This window comes from Limulus polyphemus, unplaced genomic scaffold (assembly GCF_000517525.1).
Source record: "Limulus polyphemus unplaced genomic scaffold, Limulus_polyphemus-2.1.2 Scaffold128, whole genome shotgun sequence".
Lineage (NCBI taxonomy): Eukaryota > Metazoa > Arthropoda > Merostomata > Xiphosura > Limulidae > Limulus > Limulus polyphemus.
The window spans coordinates 725708-742378 of record NW_013665738.1 but is presented as its reverse complement, the minus strand read 5'-3'; the positions used below and the strand labels follow the sequence as shown (position 1 = coordinate 742378).

Here is a 16671-nt window from a genome sequence, read left to right as displayed (position 1 = left end):
CCCATTGTGTAGCTTTGTGCTTAATTACAAACAAACAAAACCTTCTTTACCATTAAACGTGTATACTTGAGAATGATCGAAACGTCGTACCTGTTTTAAAAATATTCTTCTTTACTGTAAGATCTGTAATTGGTCATAAAATAATACTTATAATCAGTGAGTAAACTGAAAACGCAACTATTAACTTAAGTAAGTAGGAATTTGAGTTGTTCATTCTCCGAATTAATCTTTAATATGTTTTTGTTACAAGGTAGCTTTATCTTATTGGAGATTAGAGAAACTTGTCAACACTGACAGAGATTTGCCTGCTAGTCGCTGTAAGGTATAACCACCTCTCTGGGTTTCTAGGTGTGAGTTTAATGCACCATGTTTGCTGATATTCTGAACAACCTGTCAGTCAGGTAATAGGAGAAAAACTGTGTTCTGAAAACACTTGATTAATCTTTGTACCATTATAAGTTTTAAACCGTACTCTTTAAAAGCAACAGTTGTTCGATAGACATATTTATCATATACGAAATATTTCCTAAGATAAATATCAATAAAACAAAAAAGACAACAGAATTATTTGTGTTTTCCTAAACTCTATTTTGTGTCAGTTTGAAGAAATTGATTTCTTATATCCGCTGATGCGTTGAATCCATACCTATCTGGCTTGTGGTCTTTAAGACAGTACAATATGTTTTGGCTTGAAGTCCTAAAGGTGATGTCTTCTTTAGTTTGACAGTACTTAATATCAATGTCTATCGCTGGGTTTGGAGTATTAACGAACTAAAAATACACTTTTTTATTCGTTGTGTGTTGTCTCCAAGATACCCCAGGCTGTAATAATTGAAATACAACAACACGGTTGCTCCTCAAAGTCGTTAATCGAGAAGTCTCTGTGCTAAAAAAAGTTAACTCTATAGAGAGAGAGAGAGAAGCAAGGAGTGAGTAATTAAGATTTCAAATGGTTTCTAATGTCTTATATCTAAACCAGACGTGTACGGATATACACACTTTTAAAACGAGTAATATAAGAACCTAGTAGTCATATCAAGGAATACACTATACAAAAAATGTGAATTTAAAACATCATGATTTGTTTGGTTGTAGTTAAGCACAAAGCTACACAAAGCTCTGCCCACCACGGTTATCAAAACCCGGTTTCTAGTGTTGTAAGTCCGCAGACATACCGCTGTGCCACTGGGGGGCAAACGACATGAACGTGAATACACCTCATAAGACACATTAAGGCAGTACATAATGTACTTGAATATTTAATTAATATTAAATCCCAGTTATAACAATATGCCTACTTAAAGCGAAACTAAAAATCAACCTTTCCATGAGCATAGCTATTTAAATTTACTTTTCGTGCGTCGTTATCTATGATATTGTTTCATCTATTGGGTATCCTCTCTGTTAACGACATTTTAAGTCATAGAATAGCGCAAGTGAACATACTACATAATGTACGCGAATATAAATCATAATTGACGTGAATGTATTACATAGCGCACGAGAACATACTAGATCTTAGTGCAGGTTTAGGTAGTGCTGGACACCATAAGATGGGAAACTCTCTTACGTATTTCTGTTCTTATGTCGTCGTTTCGGTCTCTATGCTGAACAAACAATACATTGCACATAAATATATTACAGTATGCATTTTTCAATCAAACGTAAAAGCCAAATGTTAACCGCACATTACAGACAATACACTATCTTTAAACATGAATGTATTATATATTGAATTATGAAGTTTAAGTGAAACGTAATTGTCAAAAATTAAATACGTAATTGGAGGTTTCAAGGTACTGAAAAAAAATGATAGAAGCAGCTGTGATCCTCCTGCATATAAACAAAGTGATATGTTTAAATTTCAAACTATATTACAATTTATCTGTACTTTCATAAAGCGGGCAAAAACAATCAAGCCTGGGAGCTTTAATTAACTAGTGATGAGTTCGTTCTTCTTGCCACCAGTGTGAAACAGTCACTGTTATCTATCCACGATAGACCCTCGCTCATCTCTACTCGAGTTTCCTTGGACAGAGGCAGTTAATTTGTCACCTTAACTTTCGCGGCTTTTGTTAACTTTCTCTTCGATTTGTTTGTCCAATTAACCATTCTTGTAGCCTGACACGTGACTGAATGTAATTATTGTCTCCTGTTCTAATAACATGCGCTTAAACGAAGCTGCTATTGTATTAAATTACCAGTAATTTCCATAAATTACTACAATTTAAACAGAGATCTGTTGCGCTTTCGGACAGTGAAGGTTTATTGTTATTTTTTGTTTCTTAAGTGCGTTTCTTATGAATATTTTAATATGTAGCTCTCTAAATATATATATATATATATATATATACCTTTCTTAGACAAATAAGTATAGTCAAAGAGCATATCGTTCTAAATTGATTTCAAATATGTAACATCTAAGTCTTTCTCAGGGTTAGACAACATGATCATATGGAAGTTGATGCAAAATAAATAAAAAAAAGTTGGAAGTGAAAAGTAAAGAAGTTTTTCCTTTTTTTTCCTAACTGAAGGAAAACATGCTCTCGAAGCCTTTATTGTAGCCCATATTCGTATTATTAACGTTGTTCTTCTTCATGAACTTTTGCTTGGAGAATAAAGGCTTAAGCTTTAAGAATGACCAGCAGAAATATAGGGTAGGCTCGTCTTTAAGAATAACAGAAAGATAGGGTGGGCTCGTCTTTAAGAATGAAAGGAAGATAGGGTAGGTTCGTCATTAAGAATGACTGGAAGATAGGGTAGGCCCATCTATAAGAATGCCAGGAAGATAGGGTAGGCTCATCTATAAGAATGCCAGGAAGATAGGGTAGGCTCATCTATAAGAATGCCAGGAAGATAGGGTAGGCTCATCTTTAAGAATGACAGAAAGATAGGGTAGGCCCATCTATAAGAATGCCAGGAAGATAGGGTAGGCTCATCTTTAAGAATGACAGGAAGATATGGTAGGTTCATCTTTAAAAATGACAAAAAGATAGGGTAAGTTCATCTTTAAGATCGAGGAAGAGAAAAAGTAAACTTATCTTTAAGAATAAAGAGAATAACGTGTAGGTTCATATTTAAGAATAACACGAAAACATGGTAGACTCATCTTTAAAGATGAGGAAAAGAAAGTGTAGCCTAAATCTTAAGAATGAGAAGCAAAGGTATGCCATTCTTTTTATTGGCATGAAGACAGAGTAAGGCCATCTTTAAAAATGAAAAGACTAAAGATCAGACACATTTCTTGAAGAATTGTTAAGATTATTGATTGTCACTAGGCAATTGTGAACTTTCCTTCCTATACTGGTGTTTCCTAAGTAACTGGAGATACGTGGCGTTTTTGAAGCGTTTTTCCTCTTTTAGATACTCGTCGATTATTGAAAGTACCAGTTCTCAGTCTATAACACAATAAAAAGTGAACAAACCTTGTTTGAAAAGTCCAAAAATTCACTGAAAAACTCTAATGCTTTCGGCATGCATTCTCTTCTTAAACTCGACCATCTTTAAAACTAAACTGCTGTTCAAAATTTTGCTGGAGCTTTGGGTCAGGTTTTATCAAAAACTAATATAAGAAGATACCGTAAAGCATTTCAGAGATAAAGCTAGGAATAAAGTTTATGGTTCTATGGCCATGTATTTATATCTTTCATTTATTTTTTATTTGAAAGAATTATTATCGAACATCATTTGGCCACTTAAATTGCAAACATTTTCAGTACCTGACAAATTTCTATACTTGTTTTAAATTCATTAGGACCGTGTCCGGTCTAATGGTTATCATGTCAGACTGTGAATCCGAGAGTTGATGGTTTGCGTCCTGTTTCTGGAGAAACGCGCTTTGCACTTTGGGTGTGCGCGTACGTTATAAAAGTGACGGTCAAATTTAATTTTTCAGTTAGATTATTCCAAGATACTGCAATTCGAAGCTGTTAACCAGGTGTTTTCCTTCTAGCCTATCATTTCGAAAGTAGGGACGGCTAACGCAGATAGCCCTAATGTAAATTTGTTCGAATATTCGAAACAAATACACTAACTTTTATTCATTAGAATTTCTTGTTCGTTGGTATTTTCAATCAATCTTAAGTGTCACTAAATTACAATAATATATATCAACCAGTATTCATTGTATTTTCATATAAACAATACAAGTTAAAATTAGTTTATTATGTTCGGTTTTTATATTATGTCATAGTGGATACTACATATGATATTATGGATACTATACGTTATGTCATTAGGGATACTGTACTTTATGTCATTATAACTAATATGTGTTATATCGTTCAGGATACTACTCTTTTTTCCAATATTCGTTTCATTTACAAATAAACTACACATATCTCTTTGTTTCTGTTCTGAAGGTTGAAAAAAAGTAACCTACTCTTACAATAGTTCTTAATGTAACTGAACGTTTCGTTCATAATGCTGAGTTTTATAATTGTGTTAACTCAAGTTTCCTAAAAAAAAGGTTTAATTACGTGAAAGCCTTCCAGAAGTAAACAATTTATATTTGATTCCTCGTATTTTGAGCTTGAAACTACTCTCTACTATTTAAGAATTTTTATACAATCAACTATATTTGTAATAATTAGAGTTGAAAGCAAACATATTGAGAGTGTTGTTTATACAACTATACAGTGGATTATCAAATCCCGATTTTTAGTATTATAAGCCCTCAAGTTTACCGCTGAACCATCAGTGAACATAATATCTTGTTAAAAGCTGTGTAGCATGAAAGGTCATTAACCTTTTTAGCTTTGTGCTGAACAGATTATCATTTCCATCAAAGATCCGATTGTTTCACCTAATGCTATAAATACGTATGTATGGGGGTGAGTGTCGTATTTCGATATTTCGAGTTTTCGTTTCAAGGAAATTAAAAGTAAAACCAAATTACCAAATACTTCTCCGAGTATTCATTCGTCGACTGATAAACAAAGTTATTAGTCTTTTATTGGTTATTTTAGAATAATATCTATATTTATTACCAAAATGGAATAAATATACTCATTGTTTCACCATTTTCATTAAGATATGACAGAAGTCATTAATAAAGCAAAGTGATAGGACTTTGTATCGTATATTTGCGCAAAGCTACAAAAAGACTATCAACGCTAGCTATCTCTAATTCTGAGATGATAGACTAGAGGAAAGGCAGCTAATCAACAGCACCCATCGACAACTCTTGGGATATGTGAATCAAACAGTGGAATTGGAGCGCATTTTTTTTTGCGGCATCAGAAACTGAACCATGGATTTTTAGATCTACAGTGCAGCATGCTAACCACTAGACCACGTCTAAGCCCAGATTTATGAAAGGAATGAACACTAAAACATTATATTTTGCAATTTTCGTTAACAGGTGAAAATAATATATGCTAGCAATATTAAAGCAATCTTCGTTCACTATTAAAATGGTATTCCTTTTTTGTATATGTCCCCCTATGGGTCAGCGGTAAGTTTACGTCCACACACCGCTAAAATCCAGGGTTCAATTCTCCGCAGTAGACAAAGCACATATAGCCAATTGTGTAGCTTTGCGGTAAAAATCTACAACAGTCCTTTCTTCGTTGCTTAAATTCTGTTTGTTTCTTATCATTAACTATGGTATCAGTACCGTCTAGTATTAATTTTATTTTCACATTTCAGCTTCCATTCTGTACACTGCAGTTGTACGAGGCAAAGTGGCTCTTCCATGTGACATCTCATCCCCCTCCGCCGACGACTCCGCAGCTCTCATTCTCTGGTACAAAGATGACTCGGCTCAACCCATCTATACCCTGGACGCTAGGCGGGGTAACGTGGATCATGCCCACCAGGCTTCCAGCCCTGAGTTGGAGAGTCGTGCTTACTTTAACATGATCAACAGGCCAGCATTTCTTCAGCTGGACCCCGTGAAGGAAGATGACGCAGGAGAGTATCGGTGTCGGGTGGACTTCCATAAAGCACGGACTGTAAACACTGTCATCACACTGAAAGTTATTGGTATATCCACTTCATGTTTAACATGAGTAGATTTTTTTTTGACATACATGTAGTTGATTTGTGATGAATATTCGGCAAGTGCACTAAAATGTGTTCAATGTTGTTCAAGTATAATATAAAAACAGTGTCTTGATTAAACTGTGTGAAGTGTGAAATAGGTATGGTGTTTTGAATTTTACAATTCAATTCAAACCGCCATACATATAAAAACTTCATTACTATAAGAAGCTTAGACTTGTTTTTTCGATTTACTCGTGTCTAGGGTTACTGGTGAAGGGTGGATTTCAGCGAAATCAGTATAACTCAATGACAAATGGTGAACTGAATGATACTTTGGCTTTATATTTATTTTAAATTTTTTTACTGAGATACATTGTAATATATATATATATTTGTTAGCACTGTATAAGATGTGAAAACATGAACCACACTATTATATAGATGTGTTCGATAGGATCGTGTAAGATCTGAATTTAATGGACCGAACTGTTACTTAAATTAATTTGTATAACACTTTATAAACTGTGAAAACAGTTAACCAGACTGCTACATAAATATATTTGATTGAACCGTTTGAGGTATAAAAACAGTGCACCGAAATGTTACGTGAATGTATTTTGTATAAAGTGTGAAAACAATCAACCAGACTGCTACTTAAATGTATTTGATTGAACCGATTGAGGTATAAAAACAGTGCACCGAAATGCTGCGTGAATGTATTTTGTATAAAGTGTGAAAACAATGAACCGTAGTGTGACGTAATACCATGAAATTATAACACACTCTGCAAATGGAAATCTGAAATGTTTAACTACTTATTTTGTAATTATAATTTGTCGCATTTTAAAATTGTGTAATCCTTGACGATTCTCAATTGAATATAAAGCTACTTTCCAAAACTTCAAACAAGTTTTATAATTATAATCATAAATGTAAAAAACGACTCCTGGAAGTATTTGAAAAATTCCGATATGAAATTTCAGTTTAAATCACAGTTATTAAAAATGTGTGACTCCATAAAACTATTGAAATTGGTTTTAAGTTATTATATTTATCTATTATACTTTAAGGCCTCCGTTAGTACAGTGCAGAACGTATGGTGCCGTCTTTTAACCGATAATAATTCATGCTTTATTCTTACACTAGAAACAAGGACTCCCTTATTCGTTTCATTGTTTTCACACTTCACCTCCCTTATTCGTTTCATTGTTTTCATATTTCACTTCATTATTAGGAGTAAAACAAAAATATCATTAATGAGAAGTGATATTTGAACTGAGTACTCCATTTAATATCTCTTGTCGTATTAGCGCTGTCTGGTGATTTTTCAACATCTGCTTCATAAATTTACATTGTTGATGCACTTTGTCATTTCTATATATGTATAGAAATATATTTATATAAATATAATAGTATTATCTGTTGTATGTCCATGTAACTACTTCGCAGAGTTTGGATGGATCTTCACCAAAATTGGTATTGTGGTTCTTTCGTCCATGAAGGAGGTACATACAAATTTTCAGTTTTGCATTTTGCGTTTTGCGCTTTTTATGTTTTTTTTGCGTTTTTTACCACTACTTCCCCCATTGTCGATGGGCCTTCACCAGATTTAACATGAAGGTTTGTTGAGTTAATGCGGATTCACATTTTATGATTTACAGTTTTTATGGGCGTCATTGTGTTTTTTACAATTACATATAAGCGAAGCAACTTTTCATATCCTAAGATAACCTTTCATTAATCATGAATTTATATAACTTCTGTCCAAGGGACGGATACTTCATAAAAACTCTCATAAAAATCACAGAATGCAAAACTGAAAATTTGTAGGTACCCCTGCACTGATCTAATGAACCTCCATACCATATTTGGTGAAGATATTATGAATATACTAGAAGCTTCTTGTTCTGAGCTGTGTTCCATAATGTGTTGTTGAGAAAACATCTGGTCGTGTTTATATTTGTTATTTATTTCTTGTTGACCATCCTTAAAAAATGCATAGTTTTAGAACGAAACTAAGATTCCAAGAAATTGTCTCTACAATGCTAATATTAATTCAGAATAGAAAACTTGGTAAATATTTAACCAACGTTATACAAGCTAGAGTTTCAAGCACAAAAGCTTCTAGAATCGATACACTGTTTCTTAAATGTATACAAACTGTAGCGTTTCAAGCACAATATAACTTATAAAATCGACGTCAAGTTTCTTTCCGTTATGCTTTTCTGTACATCCTTCACTTTGTAAGAATCCTTTCTATTGTTTCCCCTATGGGTAAATGTGAGATTGTCTTTGTTTTCTGATGTTATATACAGCGCTTGTTTTCAAAAATCGAACTTTACACTTAACGTTATCATAGTTAGCAACCTGTATATTTACTTATATCTAATTAGTTACAAATTTTGGCTGCCTTGCAGTATGTGTTAGCAAGACGCTTGATTTCGATCCTAGGCCTTTCTTGTTAGAAAGGCTGATTGCTATCTGCTCTTCCTAACTCTCTCTCCATATTAAGTCTTTAATCAATTAACTTATTTGATTGGTTTCAGGGACGACATTCAAGTTTTCTAGCTTCTATGCTAAGTTGACTGAGTGTGTTATGAGTTGGATTGATATAGAGGGCTTCTTTTACTTATTTTTCTCGTGTGTTGTACATATCCCAAGAATTTCATTTCATTGTTTTGTACGATCATGTTCTCCGATATGATGGGTTATTGCATATAGACCGACATTACAATGTCTTCTATGTTTTAATGGTTTTGAATATTTGAACCAGCTAAAAGTAGAATACCGACTTGATTTCCACATTTACAGATATTACAAAGTCCACTGTGCTTCTTACGGTCCTGCATTCTAAACAAGTTACAACTGGTATGACTGTATTCATTGTTTTAATCTTACAAGTACACCAAGTGCTATTAAGTTAATCATTGACTCACAAAATGGTTAAAACCAACTATCTGATTATTTCTGTAGTACAAAAAAAATTATCGCGTTCAGATAGCAGTTCAAGAATTTTTAAATAAATGAAAAGTCATTATTCAAAGAAAATATAACGAAATAAAATACAAATAATTACCATATTTCTGAGATGATGGCTATTAAGACAGGGGGTGAGGAGAAACTATGAAAGTGGTACATCACGATGAGATGTAAGGAGAAGCTACGAAAATGCTTCTTCATGACAAGAGGTTAGTGAGAAGCTATGAAAGTGGTATTTCATAACGAGAAGTGAGGAAAAGCTGTGAAAGTAATACTTAATGACGAGAGGTGAGGATAAGCTATGAAAGCGGCTGTTCATGACAAGAGGAAGGGAGAAGCTATGAAATTGGTACTTCGTGACAAAAAGTGGTGAGAAGCTATAAAACCGATATTTCGTGACACCAGGTGGGGAGAAGCAATGAAAGTGGTATTTCGTAACAAAAGGTGAGATGAGTAGAAGCTATGAAAGTGGCTCTTTACGACAAGAGGTGAGGTGAAGCTATAAAAGTGGCACTTCATGAGGAGAGGTGAGCAGAAGTTATGAAAGCGATATTTCTTAACGAGAGGTATGGAGAGGTGAGGATAAGCTATATAAGTGGTTCTACATAACAAGAAGTGAGGAGAAGCTATGGAAGCGGTACTTCATAACGAGGGGTAAGGAGAAGCTATGAAAGTGGAACTTCATGACGGCAGATGAGGAGAAGCTATGAAAGTAGTACTTCCTTCTCCTCACCTCTTGCCATCCATTAAAGTGGAATTTCATGCAAGAGGTAATGAGAAACTATGAAAGTAGTACTTGATGGCAAGAGATGGGAAAAGCTATTAGAGTAGAATTTCATGCAAGACACTTCATGCAACTTTAGACACTTTTAACTAAAAATATAAGAATAATAACTTTTCATATTATTATAACTTATTTTCTTCTTCTTCTGAACGGGAAAGAACAAATAGGTCCCATGAGAAGCTGCCACTGTTAAAAGATTCTTAACTTCAAAATTTACTGTCAAGAAGAAAACATGTGCCGCTTTGGTTGTTCTTCTTGAGAACCGCAGTAGTATAACTATGACGTACATGTTCAGTAGCTCTTCTGGGCTGTACTTGTCTAACTATGACGTGCATTTTAATTGTTCTTGAAAGCTGCAGTAGCCTAACTATGAAGTAGATATTTAGTCGTTCTCCTAGAGAGCAGATGTAGCCTATCTATGACGTACATTTTAATTGTTTTTGAAAGCTGCAGTAGCCTAACTATGAAGTAGATATTTAGTCGTTCTTCTAGAGAGCAGATGTAGCTATCTATGACGTACATTTTAATTGTTCTTGAAAGCTGCAGTAGCCTAACCATGAAGTAGATATTTAGTTGTTCTTTTAGAGAGCAGATGTAGTCTACCTATGACGTACATTTTAATTGTTCTTGAAAGCTGCAGTAGCCTAACCATGAAGTAGATATTTAGTTGTTCTTCTAGAGAGCATATGTAGTCTACCTATGACGTACATTTTAATTGTTCTTGAAAGCTGCAGTAGCCTGACCATGAAGTAGATATTTAATTGTTCTTCTAGAGAGCAGCACTAGTCTAACTATGACTTACAGGGAGAAGCTATGAAAATGGTTCTTCATGATAAGAGGCAAGGAGAATCTATAAAATTGGTGACAAACAGTGGGGAGAAGCTATGAAACTGATACTTCGTGACAACAGGTGGTGTGAAGCTATGGAAGTGGCACTTCTTAACAAGAGGTGAGGATAAGCTATGAAAATGATATTTCATAACAAGAGGTAATGAGAAGCCATGAAACTGGAACTTAATGACAAGGAGTGAGGAGAAGCTATAAAAGTAGTTGTTCATGACAAGAGGTGAGAAGAAGCTTTGAAAGTGGAACTTAATGACAAGAAGTGGGGAGATGCTATAAAAGTATTAAAACTTGACGAGAAGTGAGGAGAAGCTATGAAAGTGGTATTTCTTGACGAAAAGTGCGAAAAACTATGAAAAAGTACTTCATGATGATGAGAAGCTATGAAAGTACGCTTTTGTTACAGATGGAACTGCTTAATCGCCATACAGAAATGTATAAAATCAATTAAGTCATTCAAATACCTCAAGCTCAAACGACATATTGAAAAAGATGCCACGTAATTGCTACATATTTTTTATTTAGATTTGTAACTATTTTCTTCCGTAAAGTGTATATTATTATTTTCTTATTTTCATGATCTCAAAGTTAAAAGTGTACTCCTGTGGTATTTGTTGTAAATATGTTGACTGAAAATTCTAATAATCTTGTCTTTGTTTTTAAAATGTTGCTTTTAATTTACCATTCTCTATGTAGAAAGATCAAAAACAATTCACTGGAGAATGTCATATCTTCATAGATGTTAACATCAATCATACTTGCAGCACAGTTGGAGGACAATACGTTGATTCGTATACTGAAAGAGGGAAAAAATAAAGGTGCATATTGGAAAACACCCTCTACTTTGTTAGATATACTAATTATGTAATAGATCGTTTAAACAGACAACTAAGCGATATTTTAGCTACTACACGCGATCTATGTTTAGCGCTATAGCAAACAGGATTAATTTAATTAGCCAGACAGAGCTCGCTCTATATCTTAAAGGATTGGTCACATTTTGTTGCTGTATAACTTTCTGACCACATCCATACACTGTTAAAAGATCACAATGTGAGATAATTGAACAAAACAACAGAGGAGCCTATTCAGCCTGTATCATCGTAATATATCACTTTTAACGTCTTTAAGAATGAATCCAAGTTGTAATTATAACGTACCAAAGATGTTGAGTTTGATTTCTTTGAACAATACAGCAACAAATAAGACGTAGCAGTAATAAAAGAAGCGGGAGGAGATATTCTCAACACGACGTAGCAGAAGTAAAAGAATATTCCAGTGTAAAAGAGGCAGACTTACTCTCAACATGACGTAGCAGAAGTAAAAGAATATTCCAGTGTAAAAGAGGCGGACTTACTCTCAACACGACGTGGCAGAAGTAAAGGAATATTCCAGTATAAAAGAGGCGGACTGAAGAATTCTCATCAATATGGCGCTACCCTGAAGGACCATAAGTCCTATAAAAACCGTTTTTTTTTTCGAGAAGGACTTCAGGACGTCACGTCTGCCAAAAGCTCAAACATCAAGTTCAGCCTTTCACCTATATCAAGAGCGAGGCGAAGAGGAGCTAAAGAACTTCTGAGCACCCCTGATAATCTTACGAGGCTTCTCCTCGAAAGTTTCATACCAAATGATCTACCACGATGACGATAATGATTCCCATCTATACGTATCAGACGAATTCAGTATAAACTAAACGGGCTGAGATACCCTTAACATGACGTTTCAGAAGTAAACAAAGATTCCAGTATAAAAGAGACGGACTTAGGTACCCTCAAAACTGATCAGTCTATAAAAGTCTAATCTTCGTGCCAATTTCAAAATTCCTCAGCCTTGAGCGTGACGAAGAAAGATTGCTTGGTCTTCGAACACCCCTGATGATTAACTATTTCTGTATAAATTATTAATTTTCATCAAAATAACTGCCAGAAAGAACCCTCAACATGATGTGTCAGAAGAAAATGAAAATTCCAGCATAAAAGAGGCGTACTGACGTAGCAAGACGTAGCAGAAATGAACTGACAACCATCTGTGAAGGAAGTAGAGTGAAGTACACTGAACAAGGCGTAAGAGAAGTAAGCAGATGTTCCAATGTAAAAGAAGCGGAATGAAGTATTCCAGACAAGAAGTAACAGAAGTAAAAAGATATTTCGTTGTAAATGAAGCGGAATGAAGTGTTACGAACAAGACCTAAACAGACAATCCAAGGTAACAAATAGTAAGTGGCCTGAAATATATCATTCTCAAGACATATCAATGGCTATGCATTTTTCTCATATTCTAACATTCTTTTTCTACTCTCTACAGCTGCGTTATTTTTTTTCCTTTGAAATCTAGAATTTATTTTTACATGAAAGCACCTACTTAAAAGAAGAAACTTTGTCTGCTTTCTGGGAATTAAATGATATAGAAGATGCAGTGTCTTACGATTTTGTCCAGTGGAATCAATAGCACCTATTTAAGAAAATAAAACTTGTTATATTTCTCAATAGTCAAGTGAAAAACAGCAGAAATATGAACTACTGAAAACGGTCTCCTTCAGCTAATTCTTACCATATATTTTACTAATATGTTAAATCTGACTGCCTAGACTAATATAATGATCTGATATAACGACTTACTGATTGATCTGATTTAGTGATTTTATAAAGAAAATAACCTCATAGCATGGTATAATTTATAAAATTTCTGTATGCTCTTACTGGTCAGTCTGAATTATAGATTTTATATATAACCCTCTGGCATGTTTGAATTCCTTATTGCATAACAAACTTTACTTTTTATTAAGAAATGAAACCTATGCATAAGACTGCAGCATGTAGAACCTGTTTTAGTTAATCAATCTTACTTGGTTATACAAAAAAAGAGGTGAGTGCGGACTAGTAGATTAAGTGCCGGGCTGCGTATCAGAATATTTATAGTTCAACCCATTTGGCTGTGAGGACGTTGCAACTGTAACAATCTCTACTGCTGTTCAGTTATAAGTAGCGATAGATGCTGCAGACTGGATGGTCTAACAATGATCAGTAGTTTTAAATTAGATATGGATATGCCTGGACCTCGAATTTCTGACCTGGCCGTTTATTCCATATGTTGCATAAGGTGGTGTTCAGGTTAACGTGATATGGAAGCTGTGTTTATATCCAAGGAAATGAGTAGAACGTAAAGCATATCACACCCACTCGGTAACATAGGAGAATGATTTTTGTTGATTACATTTAAAGTTGAGTATGGAAACTTGTCTCTTGTTATTGACAATTAGAAAACCCTGTGTGAAAATAAACGGTTTTTGTTACTCTAACTGAAATTTAATTAGAAAATTGTTTCATCTTGTTAACGTATTTTAATACGTCATTCTGTTGAGGGCTTAGAAATGAAGCTTCTTCGGAGGTCTTTTTCTATAATTGCTCATGCATTTATTATGTTCTTACAGATGGTGATTCCTCTTAAAACACTAAGCCTTATTTTGTTTAACACACTAAGCCTTCTTCTGTTCTGAGAAACAATGCATCACTTTAATTAAAGTTTCTCTTCAGAGGGAACTCTGGGATAGCAGCTCTGGAGCAAAAGTAAAAGTATCGAAATAGTCTCTCTTCTATAACAGTACCTCACATACACATGCTATATAAGAGAACAACAAACATATGCACGTTTTCCAAACAAAACATGACTGATAACGTATAGAAGGTGTAAAGCATTTATTTCAATTTAGACGTAGCATTTAGTATCACCAAAGTAAGAGGAATTATCAGATCGGCATGGAGCTAGAAATCAAACTAAAAGAATGTAACATATCAACATGGAACTAGAAAACAGGTTAAAATAATTTTTATAGATAGACATAAAACTAGAAATCTGACAAACAGAATGTAAAAGATTGAGATGAGACAAGAACTCGTACTAATAAAATGTAATACATTGAAATGGAAATATAGTTCAGACTAAGAGAAGGTAATAGATTGAGATGAAACAAGAACTCAGACTACCATAATTTAATAGATTAAAATGAAACTGTAACTCAGATTAACAGGACTTAACAGACCAAAATAGAATTTACAACTCACACTAAGAAAATGCAATGCATTGAGATGAAAATAGAACTCAGACTAACAAAGTGTTATAGATTGAGTTGGAACTGTAACTCAGACTAACATGACTTAACAGACCAAAATAGAATTTACAACTCACACAAAGAAAATGTAATGCACTGAGATGGAAATAGAACTCAGACTAACAGAGTGTTATAAATTGAGTTGGAACTGTAACTCAGACTAATAGAATGTAACTTATTAAGTGAAAACAAGAACGCAGACTCACATAATGTAATATATTACAAGGAAACTATAGAAATCAGACTAGCAAAACATAACAGACCGAGAAGAAACTACAACTCAAACTAACAGAATGTAATGGACTGGCATGGCATTAAACTCACACTAAAGTAATGTAACAGATATCTACTTAGCGAATAGGTGTTGTTCCATTTATACATCTTTATTTGGTACGGCACCATTATAGTGTATCGACATGTATAACAACTACTTGTTTAGTGACTAGATGTGTGTTTCACATTTCACCATAATTCTGTAAACATGTAGAATATCTATCTGTTTAGTGACTACATGTGCTTTGTCATTTCACAATATACAGAGTGTTCAATGACAATAATGTGTATTGACATTTAAAACAACTATCTGTTTAGTGATTAGATGTGGTTTGTCATTTCACCATCTTTAATCGAAATGAGATGGAAATGAACTCAGACTAACAAAGTGTTATAGATTGATATGAAACTACAACTAAAGTACTGTTAAGGTTATCAACCCTTAGAGCAACTATCTGTTCAGTGGATAGATGTGGTTTATCATTTCACCATCCTTAGTTGTTATAATTCCGTAAACATCTAGAACAATTATCTGTTTAATTATCAGGTGTGGTTTGCCATTTCTTCGTTTTATTTTAGATGATAGAGTACTTTTTAAATGCATCCACTTGATTGATGGATCACTATCTTATCAATGATGGATGGGGTGGAGGGAGGGGGTGGCAGTATGATAACTTCGCCGGTCGTTTGTAACTGAGTTCACATTTCGCTTGAAAAAAAAAGGTGTCATATGTTCCCAAAACTTGTATAACCCAGGATATAGTTGATCCTTTAATTCAGAAACATTCCGTAAAACGTCTTCTTCTTACATGTACTGTTTGTTTCGTACAGGAAATTATGATTTTACAAGAGCAACTAAATACCCATGAAAAATCATACAACATGACCAAAGAAATCACAGTCCTTCTTTATCTTGTCCAAAACAAAGAAACATTAAAATAAAGATAATCGTAAAAACATCTGTCATTTGGAAAAAAGAGAAGCGAAAAAGTCATCCGAATGTTCATCCTTTTCTAAAACAAGCCACTCTATCAAGAAGCCGTGATAATAAATCACAGTCTAGATCATGTCCTAAATCTTTAGGTCCAGTGATTGTGAAGCTTTCTATAGTAAACGGTTTTCCCGCTCTTTGCTTCTCACACATTCGTTTATTTGATGCTCTTGTTTTCTCAAAGTATGGTTCTTGACAAAATCTTGTTCCGCTCAGAGTAATGGGCATTTCATCTTTCGTTCTGACGCTGTGAAGAACATCTTTATGCTAGTCAGTACTTTAAATTATTTACTCTAAAATAAACCTAGGTTTCAAATACATAAATTATAATTCTTTCAGCATGTGCGTCGTGATGAGAACGAAAATGTAATTTTACAGCGATTTCTTCTTAAGTTAATGATTATTATATGCGTGAAGGTAGTTATGTTTCCATCTTGTGTTCATATCTACTTTCTTTAACGTTCATGTTAACATGTGCCCATCGTCTACTTCTGATAATCGACTGCTACTATGTGACTCTTGTCTACTTCTGACAACCTTCTGTTTAATTAACATGTTGCTATTGTCTTTTTCGAATTACTCTTTCTGCTACCATGTGATTGTATACTTTTGATAACATTTCTGTTAATATTGACTATTGTCTACTTCCGATGACCTTCTTCTAAGCGTGAGACTATTGTCTATTTCCGATTACTTTCCTTCTAC

At 34.1% G+C, this 16671-nt stretch overlaps 1 protein-coding gene across 5 annotated transcripts in view; it reads left to right on the top strand.

Annotated features, from left to right (window-relative positions):
* LOC106473320 (hemicentin-1-like) overlaps positions 1-16671 on the top strand; it is a 196928-nt gene that overhangs the window by 150850 nt on the left and 29407 nt on the right. For all 5 annotated transcript variants that reach the window (XM_022402770.1, XM_022402779.1, XM_022402773.1 and 2 more), the window contains exon 2: positions 5650-5985. In XM_022402770.1, the coding sequence (XP_022258478.1) occupies positions 5650-5985 (336 nt within the window). The remainder of the gene's footprint in view (positions 1-5649; positions 5986-16671) is intronic.